A 16,182-nucleotide genomic window follows, 5' to 3' on the forward strand; every position below is an offset into this window, starting at 1 on the left:
CCAGCTCGCCAGATGCTTGATCCAGAGTCCACCGGATGCAGGGCCATGTGCAGTGTGCACTAGTGGAGTGGGAATCAGGAAACCGAGGTTTGTTTACCAGCTCTGCCACTGACCTGCTGCGTGACTTCGGGCAAACCACCACATCTCTCTGTGCTGCTGTTTCTCTTCCTGTCCTGTGCAGATTTTAAGCTGTTCAGGGCAAAGACTGTCTCTTACTATGGGGTTGTACAGGGTCTGTATAGGGTTGTACAGGGGTTGTACAGGTCTTTGCCCTGTTTGCGGCCTCTTAGCACTACTGCAATTCAAACACCAACAGCTGCAGGGGAGTTGGAGAGCCAAGCTCCCAACATCTGAAAATGAAAGTAGCTGATGGATATGAGCAGTTGTGTTAGCTTGTCTTGGTGAAAACTAATATGTTAATTGTGTTATTCTGAATTATACTATTCATGGGTCAAATCCTCAGCTGGTGTAAACCAGGAGCGCACCATCAAACCCAATGGAGCTGTGCTGAGTTATATCAGTTGAGACTCTGGCCCCTTTTTATCTAGTTTTAAAGTTTAAAAAGTGGCATATATCAGAGACACGTTGTAGGTGTGTGTTATTGTGTGAGTGTGTGAGGAAAACTATTCCAGAGTGAAAGGACAGTGGTGATTCAAATAGAAGACCCTGAAGACATTTGAGGGAAAAGGGTAACATTTCAAAAAGGGAACATAAGTGTGTCCTCTGTAAAAGTTAGTAAATACCTCTGTAAACAAATGTCATAGAAAACCAAACCGGCCCATGTCTACTATCCCAAGCTGGACACTAAAAGTTCCATCACTAAGGTGTGGAACAAAGGGATTTTAATCCTGCTTTAACTGTAAATCTCAGTGCAATCTTAACTATGGCATCTCTACTGATGGCTTCATACATATTCATACAACTACAGGCCCGTTTATTACAGCATCATTCCAATAAAATGCTCTAATTTTGTTATTTGTACAGGGCAGTACACCTCTACCTCGATATAACGCAACCCGATATAACATGTAAAGCAGCGCTCGGGGAGGGCAGGGCTGCACACTCTGGTGGATCAAAGCAGGTTCGATATAACGCGGTTTCACCTATAAGGCGATAAGATTTTTTGGCTCCCAAGGACAGCATTATATCGAGGTAGAGGTGTACTAAGCAAATAATCTTGACTCAAAAGGTGAACAAAAAAGTTACAAAGTACATTTAAAATATATACGTTTGGAAAATAAGCCACAAAAATAAAGGTAATTAACGGGAACACTGATGCAGTGAGCAGCTCATAAAATTCCATCTTAAAAACTCATTCTTGGCATTCCAAGGTCCAGCTGATTCTTTTTCAAAAACAAAACCCAGTGGATGTAACCAGATTTGTTTAAGAAAAAAACACCACCCATCAGCAACATGTCTGTGGCCCTATATTGACTCAGGCCTGTGTGCAGTTGCAATGCAGATTGCCATTCTTCCAAAGTGTATCCTTGTGCTCCATCATAAATGTGCAATTAATAGAGACTTCTGCTTTTCTCTGAGCTCTTAAAATTGCAGAATTCTTGTATATTTCACTGCACCGCAGGCCACTCCACAAGGGCAGAACAGAGATGCACTGCTGAATGTAGCATCCCTTTGTAAGTGCACTCTTGCATCACAGCCAGATGCACTCTGGGCCTGCCATCCTTTCCAGTGTCCCTTTGAAGAGACAGCTAAAGTGCTTAGGTCTGCATTAGTCCACTGGAAAGTCTGCTAAGACTTGCAGTGAGGAAGCAATGGTTCAGCATTATAGGAATTTTTCCAGTTCCTGTCAGTAACCATCAGAGAAATGAGCCTGAACAGCCAATATAATAAACCAATATATATACCACAGAGGGAGTGAAAAGGAGAATGAAATTATCCCTTTAAAAACTGGCCAGAAACACTGTAGCTAATATCAAATGCAGTTTATACTCCTATGGGAAAAGAGTCACCTGACCGCACAAAAGCAATCTCATTATGTATTTTGTAAATAATTTAAAAGACAGAGATTTTGGTCTTTCAGCCCAACCCCATCTATATCTCCCTGGCAACCCATGTGAAGCTGCAACAGAGAAAATACCCAAGAAATACAAGAGCTAAATGTATCCATTTAAGAAGAAGAAAAGGAAAGGTGCTATGTGAGAAAAACGTCTGTATTCTTATATTGCTTTTCGAAGGCATACACAGAAAATCCCAGCTGATTGTGGCCACAGGAGTTTCCAAGTCACCCTTCTGGAAATAAACAGGACAATGTTCGGAGATGTTATACTTGTGGAATGGTGGCTTTTAAAATAATAATAATAATACTGGGCCTGATCCAAAGCTCGCTGAAGTCAGTGGAAAAAATGCTCAATTGCTCCAGTGGGCTTTGGCGCAGGTGCACCAGACTGCACGGGAATAATGGGCTGGTTTAGCGTTGCCATTACTGGTACCTCATCTGGAAAGCAGCAAAACAAGCCCATGTGCTCTGCTCATGAATCAAAGTACAGTCAGGCCATCTAAACAAGCAAAGCATACTTTGTCTCATGTAACGGGGGGAAAATGCCTGCAGCCAACAGCAGCTCTTCAGAATTTATTCCACACTTGGAATTACCTTGGAGTGAGCAGAGGGGAAGATTAAACTCTAGTTTGCACCAGGACATTGTTTGTACAAGAAAAATTCAGTTAAAAGTAGTTGACAACTCTTCTGAGGGACTGGATATTTGCACTGTGAGCTTGCCACGTGTTAAAGCTGTTGTACTCTCCCCTCTCCACAACGTACATACGGCCACGATAGTTGGGTTCCTCATACAGCACCCATCTAAAACAGAGAATGAACGGATTACTCAGGGAAGCATTTATACAGTACAGTAGTAAAAACCATTTTTGGTCCCTTGCTGAATCCCTTTGTCAGATTGCACCCTGGAAGTTAGGGAGCACTGCTTTGCTAAGGGCACAAGACTTTCGCCTCTGGGTCAAATCCCAGTCAATAGATTTGTCCAGTTTCAATCTGGACACAGAATGGAAACTGCTGTCCTCTGTGGAGTTAACCTCCTTAGTGCTGCTGGCTCCTTCTCCTTGACTTCTGTGCTCCCTTTTGACTATTCCACAACCATCCTGGACCACTCCATCATATTATTTATTATTTGTGTTACAACAGCACCTAGAGGTCCCAACTGAGATCGGAGCCCCAGCTCGCTGAGTGCTGTACACACACAGTACGAGACCATCCCTGCCCCCAAACAATCTAAATACACTCCATCTTCCTGAACCACCCCTTTATCTATAAAAGTAAACTTGGTTCCCCATGCCCAGATCTAGCCACTCTCTCTCTCTGAATGGTGATAACTGATCTTCTCAAAGGCCTTTCTTCTATGGAATTCCAGAAGGGTCATTTCTTGGCTGTTTTTTTTTCCAATTTGAATTTGATATGTTAACCAACCTCCTGGTTAAGTTAAGGGAGTGCTGCAGGCTGAGAATTTTAATCAAAACAGGGCCCCACAGCTTCTGAACCACGTTTTGAGCAATGGTTGAATGAACTTATTCTAAATGCAAATCTGTTTGATCAGCGCAGCACACAGTGATCTCCCATTGGAGACAAAACATGTATTGGGCCCCACTATTTGACTTTGCTGTTGTATTTGAAATGCTTTCTAGTCTGAGTGCAAGAAGTACCACAATACTTTGGTCAATTCAAATACTCCGACATAGTCACCGCTGGAATTTTAGTAGTGGCTCTGATGTAAATGTGAATTTAAACAAAACCTTCAACATTATCCTCAATTATTAATCGCAAGGCTGTGATCTCAATTTTCACAAATTACTTTTGTGCCTTGTCCCCAATTTAAAAAAAAAACAAAAACAAAACCCCTCCAGCTCTTGAATGCTCTTCTTGCCAAACAAACAATCTCTCGCAATCACTGAACCTTAGAAAGGAACAAGACACGTGTCATATCAGATTATGTCATTTGTGGTACTGGAAGAGAAACGGTGCATGACACTGTATGAGGAACAGAAAACATCTATTGAAAGCAATATACCAGATTTCACCCAAAAACTGTCACATTTTCTGCTGGACAGTATTATTTTAGAAATTGCTATGAAATCAAAATCTCGTCTTCAGATTTCATTTTCAATAATGCCTTACAATTCTATTATTATTATTATTTACACTGAAGTTGTACCTAGAAGCCCCAATAATGGACCAACGCTATATAAGGTAAATGCTGTGCTCACTTACATCCAGCTATACCATTAGATGGACAGACTTTTCATTCAAATTACATGCAGTGCACTCATTTACACATATGATAGAAATCACTCTGGTCACTAATCACTAAAGTGCAGCCACCTCTGTGACAGAATGTGGCAGCTGTTGCAGCACACAGCAACACTAGATAAGAATTTAGGACAGGAAGTGAAGATGTCTGTACCCAATTGACATTGTGCATTGGAAATTAGCAAAGGAACATAATTACCTTCCAAAAGCCACAAGTAGGATACATCATCAAAAGGTCCCTGGGGAGCAAAGAACCTTGCATCCCCCTGAAAACCTGTTATAGGAGACAGCTTTGCCTAGTGGATAGGGCACTCAACTAGGAGTTCAGGCGATCTGCATTCTCTTCCTGGCTCTGCCTTTGACCTGCTGTGGGGCCACTTCAAATTTGTGCTTCATTTTCACTATCTGTAAAATGGGGATAATGTGACTTACCCTCCATTGTAAAGAGCTTTGAGATCTAGGGATAAAAATTGCTATATATAAAATAGGATGTATTATTACAAAAGCCCGGCCTGTTCACAGAGTAGTGCAGGATGGGATTGAGTTCGGGAGCTGCCAGATGTATGCAGAAGGGTAGTGGAGAGGAAGAGTCTGCTGTAATCTATTGTTGCACACACAGTAAAATCCTCTAAGTTTCTCATCTTAACTCCTGGCTGGAAGGGGCTGTGAAATGCTCTGGAAAAAGCATGTTCATGCATGATGGTGGATGTCATCCCTCATGTTGTTCTCCGTATCTTGCACCCTCAGGATGATTCTGGAGTTTTGCTGGCAAGATCTGGAGAGAGTTGGTACAGAGCCCTCCTTGCCTGGCATCGTGGCCCAGAGCTGTGTCCAGAGTCCTTTGCAGCTAAAAGGACAGACTGACCTGACACAGGGACAGGAACTGTGTCTAGAACCGGCCTCACCTGGGGGAGTGGCTTGTCTTGACATGGGGGCTTTGAGGTTGAGATAAGGGGTGGAACGGGACAATCCCACTCTTAGCTACACGGAAAGGTAAAATATAGAATTAAAAAACCAATTAAATCATTTATTTCCAATATTCTAAGAGCCTATTCCGGCCCTCTGACCCTGAATACTACAGCACAGCTGGAGGAGAGCTTTTTAGGGGCCAAGCAACCCTTTTTAAGAAGGGTTTTAACAGAAAACCTGCACCCTTTCTCTAGATCATTTATGAGTAAGTTGAATAGGATTGGTCCTAGGACTGACCCTTGGGGAACACTACTAGTTACCCCTCTCCATTCTGAAAATTTACCATTTATTCCTACCCTTTGTTCCCTGTCTTTTAACCAGTTCTCAATCCATGAAAGGATCTTCACTCTTATCCCATGACAACTTAATTTACATAAGAGCCTTTGGCGAGGGATCTCGTCAAAGGCTTTCTGGAAATCTAAGTATACTATGTCCACTGGATCCCCCTTGTCCACATGTTTGTTGACCCCTTCAAAGAACTCTAATAGATTAGTAAGACATGATTTCCCTTTACAGAAACCATGTTAACTTTTGCCCAAGTTATGTTCTCTATGTGTCTGACAATTTTATTCTTTACTATTGTTTCAACTAATTTGCCTGGTACTGACATTAGACTTACCGGTCTGTAATTGCCGGGATCACCTCTAGAGCCCTTTTTAAATATTGGCGTTACATTAGCTATCTTCCAGTCATTGGGTACAGAAGCTGATTTAAAGGACAGGTTACAAACCATAGTTAATAGTTCCGCAATCTCACATTTGAGTTCTTTCAGAACTCTTGGGTGAATGCCATCTGGTCCCGATGACTTGTCACTGTTAAATTTATCAATTAATTCCAAAAACTCCTCTAGTGACACTTCAATCTGTGACAATTCCTCAGATTTGTCACCTATAAAGGGCAGCTCAGGTTTGGGAATCTCCCTAACATCCTCAGCTGTGAAGACTGAAGCAAAGAATTCATTTAGTTTCTCTGCAATTACTTTATCGTCTTTAAGTGCTCCTTTTGTATCTCGATCATCCAGGGGCCCCACTGGTTGTTTAGCAGGCTTCCTGCTTCTGATGTACTTAAAAACATTTTGTTATTACCTTTGGAGTTTTTGGCCAGCTGTTCTTCAAACTCCTTTTTGGCTTTTCTTATTACATTTTTATACTTAATTTGGCAGTGTTTATGCTCCTTTCTATTTACCTCACTAGGATTTGACTTCCACTTTTTAAAAGATGCCTTTTTAACCTCTCACTGCTTCTTTTACATGGTTGTTAAGCCACAGTGGCTCTTTTTTAGTTCTTTTACTGTGTTTTTTAATTTGGGGTATACATTTAAGTTGGGCCTCTATTATGGTGTCTTTGAAAAGTGTCCATGCAGCTTGCAGGGATTTCGCTCTAGTCACTGTACCTTTTAATTTTCTGTTTAACTAACCTCATTTTTGTATACTTCCCCTTTCTGATATTAAATGCCACAGTGTTGGGCTGTTGAGGTGTTCTTCCCACCACAGGAATGTTAAATTATATTATGGTCACTATTTCCAAGCAGTCCTGTTATAGTTACCTCTTGAAGCAGATCCTGCGCTCCACTCGCGACTAAATCGAGACTTGCCTCTCCCCTTGTGGGTTCCTGTACCAGCTGCTCCAAGAAGCAGTCATTTAAAGTATCGAGACATTTTGTCTCTGCATTTCATCCTGAGGGGCTGGGAGCGGGGACACAGCTGGGAGCAGAGCCACAGCTGGGACTGGGTGCAGAGCTGGGCCCCACTGCACCCCCACTTTGGGGACCTCTGCCCTAGGCTGTGGTCAGAGCCAGCCAGGGAGCCCAGGCAGCTGTGGGGGGCCTTGTACCCTGCACCTGCCTTGGATGGGGGGTTGGGGTGCCTTAGAGCAGTCCCTGCCCCCCCAAAATGTGGAGGGTCCAGGGCTTCCCAGGCAGCTCTTACCACAGCCTGGCTTCCGGCCAGGCCTGGGGGCAGGGTCTTGGCGGGGGAAGAGGATTAGTAGGGGGAAGGGCCCTGTGGCAGGGAGGGCATGTCAGGAGCCCAAATGTTCTTTGTGCCCAGAGCCCCAGTAAATCTTAATCCGCCTCCGATGCCCAGCATCAAAACCATTTGTAGGTGTGGGTTGTGCAATAATCCAAGCCAATCCCCTGCAACACAGACCACCAAATCACATGATGGTCATGGGGCTCCTCTGTCCAACTTCTTTTAGTAAGAGCTTCCCCTTCTTTTCACCGATCACGCTCAGTGAAGATGCTTTCTTGGCATGGAAGCATCATGTGTAACCACAGACCCAGCTGTGCCTTGCACAAGCCAAACACTTCCCGCCTCTCAGAGAATTCTACAGCCTTCTGCCTCCTCTCCACAATCCCCCGCCCCCAGCACACACACTTCCAATAAAATGTGTTTGTTGGTAAAAGGAAATGTGGTACAACGAAAACAGAAAAATAACCGATAACAGGACATAAAAACAACAAATGTGTCCCTGAAAAAAGGAGACAATTTTCCCCCCGGAATATGTTAATTCCTCTGAAACAGTGACAAAAGGCAAACTCTGCACAACCCTAACTTTGCAAAAGGTTTCAAGGATGTCTGAAAATGTAGGGGAGACAAAAACTGGGCTGATCATAGTTGGCCCTGCTACAGTGAAGGATCAAAAGGCAACAATGAATGTAGCCTCAGAGGAGTACTGTGATACAGGGAAATCTTATTATTATCCTAATTTTAAACACAAGGAGAATGAAGTTCAGAGAGAACATTGTCAAATATGAGTGACAGAAGTTAGAAATCTACATTCACTAGGCAATGAACTGGGTACTGATTTTTCAAAGTGCTATTGAAGTCGATGGAAGTTGTGGCAGTTCAGTGCCTCTGAAAATCAGGCTTAGCTAGGCACCAAACTTTCAGCACTCGGGTTTGAAAATGTTCACATGAGTGACTTGTCCAAGATCAAACAATGGCTCTGCAGCCAAGAACAGAACCCAGGTTTCATGATTTCAGTCCTGTGTCACAAAACCCCCCTTCCTCTGGATAAGCCAGGGAGCAATACCAGGTACATATGGTTGGGGTGTGCAGGGGGCACTGACTTTCCCCCAAAAGACAGTCTTGACTCTTGACTAGTCAGAGTTGAGTAAGTGGAACTACACGGCACTATGGGCAGTGGCCTCAACCAAAAGCAGGGTTCTAAGATGTCAGAAGGGAAGATCAGACATAAGAACATAAGAACATAAAAGAAAAGATGGTAAGTGAACCAAAGGTCCTAGCCCCCCATCTCTCATCTCGACCAGTGGCGCCAATGCCAGGTGCCCTGGGAGTGAGTGAACTAACAGGATCATGATCAAGTCTCTCTGCTCTCCATCTCCATCCATCTCTCTCAACAACAGAGCTAGGACACCATTCCACCCCATCTGGGCTATAGCCCATTTATGGACTAGCCACCATGAATTTATCAGTCCCCTTTAACATTATTATTATAGTAGCCTTCACAACCCCCTCCTCAGTAGGTTTTTCCACAAGTTGACTGTGCGCTGCGTGAAGAAGAACTTCCTTTTATTTGTTTTAAACCTGCTGCCTAGACCCATCTTCCTCCTCTGGTCTAGCTGCCAGAGAGGGGTGGGACTCTGGCATTGAGCTCCTCCCTCCCCTTCTAGTCCCAGTGCTAGAGAGGGAGACGGGCAGGCCCATGAGATGATCAATTTAGATGGGTTGTAGAGCTCCAAAAACAGTGATCTTAGGGGCTGCCTGCTTTGCTTGGCCTTAAAGGCCTGCTCCAAGTGTGTGCTTTTGTCTAAATGGTGGTTTGAACTGGAGCCAGGGTGGCTCTTTATGATTTACAGGGCCTCAGGCTGCCCAGGTTGGGTGTGTGGAAACAGAGCCTTGAGCTGCTCCCTTTTCTGGTCTGTCTGCTATAGGGTTGGAATCAGACTGAGTTGACTCCCATTTTCACCCCAGTGAAAATGTTTCCCTAAACTCTAGTATCTCATAGCTCAAGATGGACCCAACCTGACACACCGGATCTGTGTGTGCCCGTGTGTAACCCACACACCTCCTGGGTGTGGTGTTCTGTCCTACCTAGTGGCACCGAGACCACTAACAGAGAGAGTTAAATGAGTTTGCTAAGAGGCAGCTGGTTTTTAGCTCATGAGGTAAAGGCTCATGCCCTAAGCTCCACAGGTCCCAGGTTCGATCCCGCCTGCCGACGACCGGGATCTGTTGGTGTTGGACACACACACCCCTTCAAGGTGTGGGACATCAACGTTTAAATTCAGATTTAATGCTGTAGCCTTGGCCCATCTCTAAGTACCACAAAGCCACGCTGGGGAATTTCTAATGGAGAGTGGGAAAGCAGGAACCATCTTCATAAGGAACCTCCTCCCCCGACAATGTCTAATTAGACAGTGACACACTGTCCAGTAGGCTTCACCCACAAGCACAGCCCGCCACATGTCCCATTCAAGCTTTGCAGTGTATTGATTGGTCCCATCACTCTTTGGCACCAGTCACAGAGAGAGGGAAACAACTCACTTCCAGGACCCTGTATTCTTCTAGCAGCAGAAGCAGAGCAGAAAGTCAGTTCCTGGGCTGACTCCTCTTGGGAAGAAGAGAAGAAAGTTTCTATTTGCTCCTCTGACCCTTGGCAATGTGCTCACCCTTCTGGGCAGAAAACGCTGTTTCCACACAGCTTTGGCGAAGACAGGGCCTTTGCCTCCTTCACTCATTTGGTTTCATTCCAGTCCATGATATTTTGGTTTTATTTCAGTTTGGTCTTGTGTAATGAGTGTAGTGTTCTGAAGGGTGTCAGACCAGCACACCCTATACACGGACATCCTCTCCATATCCACAAAAAGGTACAGAGCAAAGCAAATATTCCCCCACAATAGCCCACTGACCTGGCTCTACCGTGATTTGGAAGACACCTCTAAGGGGAAGAGGGTTGTCCAGTCTCCTTGCCACCTCACGTCTTGGCCTCTCTCTTGAGGCTGGCCCAAAGGACTCCAGTTAGTGCTAGCTATGGTGTTGGGTTTGTGATGTGGACACCTGACTACTAGGTAATGGGCTGAGGCCACCAGCTCATTTCACATAGACCACCAAACAACCAGCACATGTAGACACTGCTAGCCTGGGCTGGAGTCAAACCAGCAACCTTGGGGTCAAAAGGCTCCATGTCCCTATAGCAAATCCCTAAAGTAGCCAATCCTCCCAGTCCGTGCATTTATTCAATACCGTCAGCTCTCTAGCAAATGAAATAGCAAGCCAGGCAGCCATTTACTGCACCCAATCCACTACATTTTAACTGGTGGTTACCATTGTCTGTCAGAGAAACATTATTTTCAAGGTAAAGACTCAGATGATGCCTAAACCCTACCAGGAAGAATGTCACTTCTTATCTGAAGCATTAGCAACCTCTAGTAGATGTCAAGATTACTCAACTTACATTGAACCCCCTCTCCCCAAATAAACATATAGCTCAAGATGACCAAACTTGCTCCACCAGTGAAAGCCCTTTCATAGCCAATGGGAGTGTTTGCAGCAATTTTAGTGGGATGGCTGCCACTGCACCCCAGCCCCAAGCATGCACTGCCACCCCCAGTCCCTGTCAAGGAGGTTTATTCTTTTGTGACAAAGGTTAAACAAACAACCAGAGTGAAGTCTTAAGTCAGTACCTGGCCCCCAGGCTCCAGGGCCACCCCGGCTATGGGCAGGGCTTAATTTGTAATGAAAGAGGTGCCAGGGCTCAAGCAATTTTTTTATAGTCATAACTGGTGCAGCAAGCCCAGAGGCACTGGGGCTATGAACTGCCAAGCCTGGAGGGCCAGGAAGCCCTGGCACAGATTAAGCTCTGCCTACGGGTCTCTGACATTCCAGCTCCTGGCAACTTCCCAGCCTCAGCCAGCTCCACTCCCTCCTTGGAGCGGCAGCCGCAGGATTGCTTCCCTGAACCCCCCTCTTGCTCCAGGACTCACCACAGGAGTTAGCTCCACTCCAGTGTGGCCTTTGCTGCCCAGGGCTCAGCCTGCCACAGTCCCCCTTTATGAACCCAGGTGGAGCCCGGCCCTCTTTAATTAGCTGAATCAAGCTCACCTGCTCCAGTCCGGGGAGCTGGGCTCAGTCTATCCACAGAGACCAGCTACCCTGTGACCAGGGGCGGCTCTAGCTTTTTTGCCACCCCAAGAACGGCAGGCAGGCTGCCTTCGGCGGCTTGCCTGCGGGAGGTCCCCGGTTCCGCGGATTTGACGGCTTGCCTGTGGGAGGTCTGCCAGTCCCGTGGATTCGGCGGCTTGCCTGCGGGAGGTCCCCGGTTCCGCGGATTTGATGGCTTGCCTGTGGGAGGTCTGCCAGTCCCATGGATTCAGTGGCTTGCCTGCGGGAGGTCTGCCAGTCCCATGGATTCAGTGGCTTGCCTGCGGGAGGTCCCCGGTCCCACCCATTCGGTGGCTTGCCTGCGGGAGGTCCCCGGTCCCACCGATTTGGCATACCCGCCGCCGAATTGCCGCCAAATTCTCAGGACTGGTGGACCTCCCACAGGCATGCCGCCGAAGGCTGCCTGATTGCCGGCCTCGCAGGGACCTGCAGGCCACCCCCCACAGCTTGCTGCCCCAGGCACGCGCTTGGAGCGCTGGTGCCTGGAGCCGCCGCTGCCTGTGACAGAGTGGATTGGGCTTGTGTGGAGAGCTAGCTTAACTGTGTTGCAAGAATGACATAGCAGTTGCATTCCTTTTATGTCCTTTCTTACTTACGCTCCATCTCCGTATACTTTGATGGCATTGACACAGTTCTTGTTCCAGCCCTGCCCTTGCAGGAAAGAGCAATCTTCAGTGAACTCCATGCAGTGACCACTAAAATGGCTCCCATCAAATATCTCCATTCTGTAATGCTCACCGTGCTGGGGACAAAGAGATTTCAGTAAACTCAAAAGAAAATGCATCAAATTGTTTCCCCTGATTGTAAAAGATAAACAGAAAGCAAGGGTATCTCATCATGAAAATGTGGTAAAAACCCAACAATAACACTGCCCACCCCTCACAATACCCACCCAAATGCCCACATAAACATACAAATGTCTCTCACAAACAGCTCACTCACAAAAACACACACACAAACTCCTCCCCAAAATATACCTCTGCAAACATCCACACACCTGCATAACCACTGTTCACACACAAACGTATTGCTCATGTTGTGTTTACCACACATACCCCCCCACCTTTCACCTCTAAATCCCCTCCCCCACCAAACAAGTACTTAACACTGTTCACAAAGACGCACACCACACAAACAACACTATAAACATAACCATTTCCCACTCCACATATACACTTAAAAAAAATGCCACACACACAAAATATTGGAAATTTGCATGAACAAAAGTATAAGAACATAGTGCAAAACAATTTAATAAATCCAAAATACACACAGGTGGTAGAATATTTCCCCAGTTTGTACTTTCCTTCAGTTCCGATCATATCTCTGATTATTTACACAAGATGTTGTGCCTTTGTTTTAAAAGAAAAGGAAAATATCTTCCCAGAGTGCTAGCTATGAAAGCCTTCCTGGGTGAGTTGAGGTAAATATCTTTGGGGGAATTTTGCTGTCTTCTCCACAGGTATTTGTGATGGAGTTAGGCGAAAGAATTTTTCATATAAATTGCATTATGCATGAAAAAGCTACATTGTAGTGCCAAAAATCCCATAGCATTCTCCAGCAGTGGAATCTCAGATACCATTCCTGACCAAACATTCTTCAGTGTAACTGTTGCCTGAATTGTTGAAATATTTTAAAACTCTCACTTGTATAAGAGCGATGGAGCACAGGCCTGAGGGGAAGAAACGCATTCATGGCTACTGGCCCACAGAGGTTCAATGGGTCTCCATGGATCTGGAAACAAGGTTCTGTGTGGTACCCTTGACACAAGCTCATAGTCCCCTCTCTGGATTCTGTATTAAACATTGGAAACCACCCCCTGCACAATAGACTTATAACTCTGCCATCGGGGGTGGGCTGCACTGGGCATGCTGTAGGAGTCTCGCTGAAATGCTAATATAAAGACAACCTTTCCCCTTGCTGAATGAAAAGGCCTGGTTCCAACATCAACCAAAAGAGAGAGAGAGAGTCCACTACCTCAAAGATCTACCTGCCCTCACGCCAGGCTAAGGGAGTGATGCATCTCATCCTGGCTGATGTGAGGTCACTCACCCAGAAAAGTTAGTATATCAGCAACAGGCCCCAGGGTGTGCCAACCAAGAAGAAAAAAGCCATTAATACTAAGGAGGGGTGGCAGGGGTCAACCAGTGGAGCGCCAAGCATAGGGCTACAGCCAATTTTTGACTTGTACAACACACATGCTTGAATGGGGATGACACCATACACCCTTCATTCTTCTCATGTGGTGTATCCATTGCCTCCCGGCCCCAGTCAGCACATCCTTGGCAGAGTTCTAAGAGCAGCTCTGTGCAGGATCCTCCAACCACATACACCAACCAGAGCTGCACGGGACAGACCGCAGTGTTGGCTAGTACAGCTCCCACTGATACATTTTAAACTGCCATGAGAAGGTAAGACAAGATTCCCCTTCAGCAGCTTGGCTCATTGGCTGACAAATCCTTAGGGGTTAGTGAGACACCAGATTTATTTAATGGAGAACAGGGCCCTCAGTAGACCTAGTTCAAAGAGGCGCCTGTCGATGTACAGCCTCATTTTAGCTTGCTGGGTACTGGTCAGCCAGCTTTCGGGACTTCCAATATGAGCTGCCTGCATAGGAGTAATGAGCAGATTCCTACATTTGAGAGGATGCTCTAGAGTAGTATGTGTGGTCTTATGTGCATCTCCTGTGGAGTTTTAGTACACACACACACACACACACACACACTCTCTCTCTCTCTCTCTCTCTTTTTTAGGCTAAGTTTTACACAAAACCAAAGAAAGCCACAACCCAATGGGACTTGGTGACTGTATCAACCTGTAACTGAACATAACCTGTGAGTTATTTTCTTTAATCATTCTCCCATCAGCAGCAGGTGACGTCAGGATCAAATGGAAAGCTCAAACCAAGTTCAATATTTTTCTCCAGCTGCAAATCCTTCCAATTAAATTTCCTCCGCAGAGCGGTAAAGGCTCCCTGCTCTGTTTTTGTTTGTTTGTTTTCTTTGTGTGATCTGGGCCATATTTGGTATTAATTCCAGGGTGCTCAGAGTTTGAAACACAGGAGATAATGTGGGTGACATTGCCAAGAGCCTGAGAGCTGTCCCACAGCAACAGTCTCCTCTCTGGTTTGCACAACAGATTGTGATTCCATGGCCTGTCCTCCCTAGATACACACAGATTACTAGTGGGCGTCATCAGTTGCTCTGCACACACAGAGAGAGCAGACTATCAGAGTAGAGCCCTGCCTTGTGCACAGAACTTTGCTATTCATTTGCGTGTAAAATATTTCATAACATTACAAGTAAATGCAGGTGATGCTGTAGGGGCATTGCCCTCACATATAAAAGCCACAGCAAAATTGTAACCCATTAAAACTGCTGACTTGGAAGACAGGATACAGATTTTCTCCTTGTCCTGAAAACATGGGAAATTGTTATGCTATTTTGTGGCCTATGCAGACTATTCACAGAGGATCTACTTTCCCCAGAATGCAGTTTACTTCCTAACTGTGTATTATTGCTATAAAGCTCGTTCTCTCTGATATTTATTTAGACTTCAGCTAACATGGAAGCTAAAGGCACAAATGCAGCCCCCTCAACCAGATATTTCAGCAACAAAAACAAACCTCTTGGAAACTAACTGAAAGTTGGCACTAACCATTCCGACAGGCCTGCAGGAGCCCATGTGATCATTATAGCCATTCCACCGGTAGAAGTCAGGATATTCCCCATGCTCCAGAATGTATTGCTGTCCTCGGAAGTCTGGGTGATCAAAACAGATCCAAGCTCCACTCTGTACACAGATAGAGTTCACTCGGTTCATGAAACCTCTGTCCTGGAAATTATCACAGGTCCCACAGACCTCCAGCTTCCTGCCCGTGAAGTATTTCCCCTCATAGAAAGTGATCTGAAATGAGGAGAGAGAGGATGCTGTATTGCGGCACATGCAAACACAGACTGCCTGTCTGTACTATGCATTGTTATTCTGGCAGACATAGTGGTTCTTAAATTCTGTGTCTAAGCAGCGGAGAACTAAATTGTCACTGGAGTATTTGTTTCAATGAGAATTGTAACCCAGCTCAAGTTTACAACACTGCATGTGGCTTTATATCACCTCTCTCTTGTTCTTTTGTAACTATAGATGTTTGAACAGCAAGCACAGCTATCAAAGTACACCCCATTCTAGTTGCTCCTTTCCCCTCCTTAACAACTTTGCTTCCACTTCTCCACATTCATTACTAACATGATCATCACATGATCTGCCTTATCCTAACCTAGGAAAATTCCTACTATCTCCGCCGAGAGAGAACTCCGGCTCTTTGGCCTGAGCTGAGGACCAAGCAGTTGGTTTTTTTACTTACTTTTCCCGAATACTGAGACATTTTCTGCTGGATGCAAACCAAAGCCAAAGCAGAAGCCAAACCAAAAGTGTGATCTACAGATATGTTGGATACCCCACTATATACCAGCGAGGAGAGACGAGGCTGGTATCGCAAGCCCTGCTTAACAATACATCAGGAATAGGAGGCTTTAAAAAATCATGCTTAGTAGGCAGAACTTCCACTGTCGGGCCCTGCTGAGTCCAGAGTTTTGATTTAGTGCGTATAATTTAACAAAAGATTTGTTTGGCAGGGATTTGACTGATTAGTGTTGCACATTTAGAGTTCCCTTTAGAGGACTTAGTTTTTAGAATGGGCAATAAGGAAATTATAAAAAGGTGGCTGCTCAGAAGCGGGGGCTCTTTTATTGGCATTTTCTTCTTCTTCTTTTTAAATGGGCCACTGCTTTTCAGCTCACTCTTACCTACTGGGGCT

General features: G+C 45.4%; 1 protein-coding gene across 1 annotated transcript; it reads right to left on the reverse strand.

Moving 5' to 3' along the window:
* Positions 1 to 2,427: 2,427 nt before the first annotated feature.
* CRYGN (crystallin gamma N) lies at positions 2,428 to 15,771 on the reverse strand. The gene is made up of 4 exons (XM_039526704.1): positions 15,730 to 15,771; positions 15,027 to 15,275; positions 11,966 to 12,111; positions 2,428 to 2,818 (listed from the first exon to the last, which is right to left on the reverse strand). Exons 1-4 carry the CDS (start codon positions 15,748 to 15,750, stop codon positions 2,683 to 2,685), a joined length of 552 nt encoding a protein of 183 aa, XP_039382638.1. The 5' UTR covers positions 15,751 to 15,771; the 3' UTR covers positions 2,428 to 2,682.
* Positions 15,772 to 16,182: the final 411 nt, after the last annotated feature.

The sequence above is a fragment of the Mauremys reevesii genome, linkage group 2 (assembly GCF_016161935.1).
Source record: "Mauremys reevesii isolate NIE-2019 linkage group 2, ASM1616193v1, whole genome shotgun sequence".
Lineage (NCBI taxonomy): Eukaryota > Metazoa > Chordata > Testudines > Geoemydidae > Mauremys > Mauremys reevesii.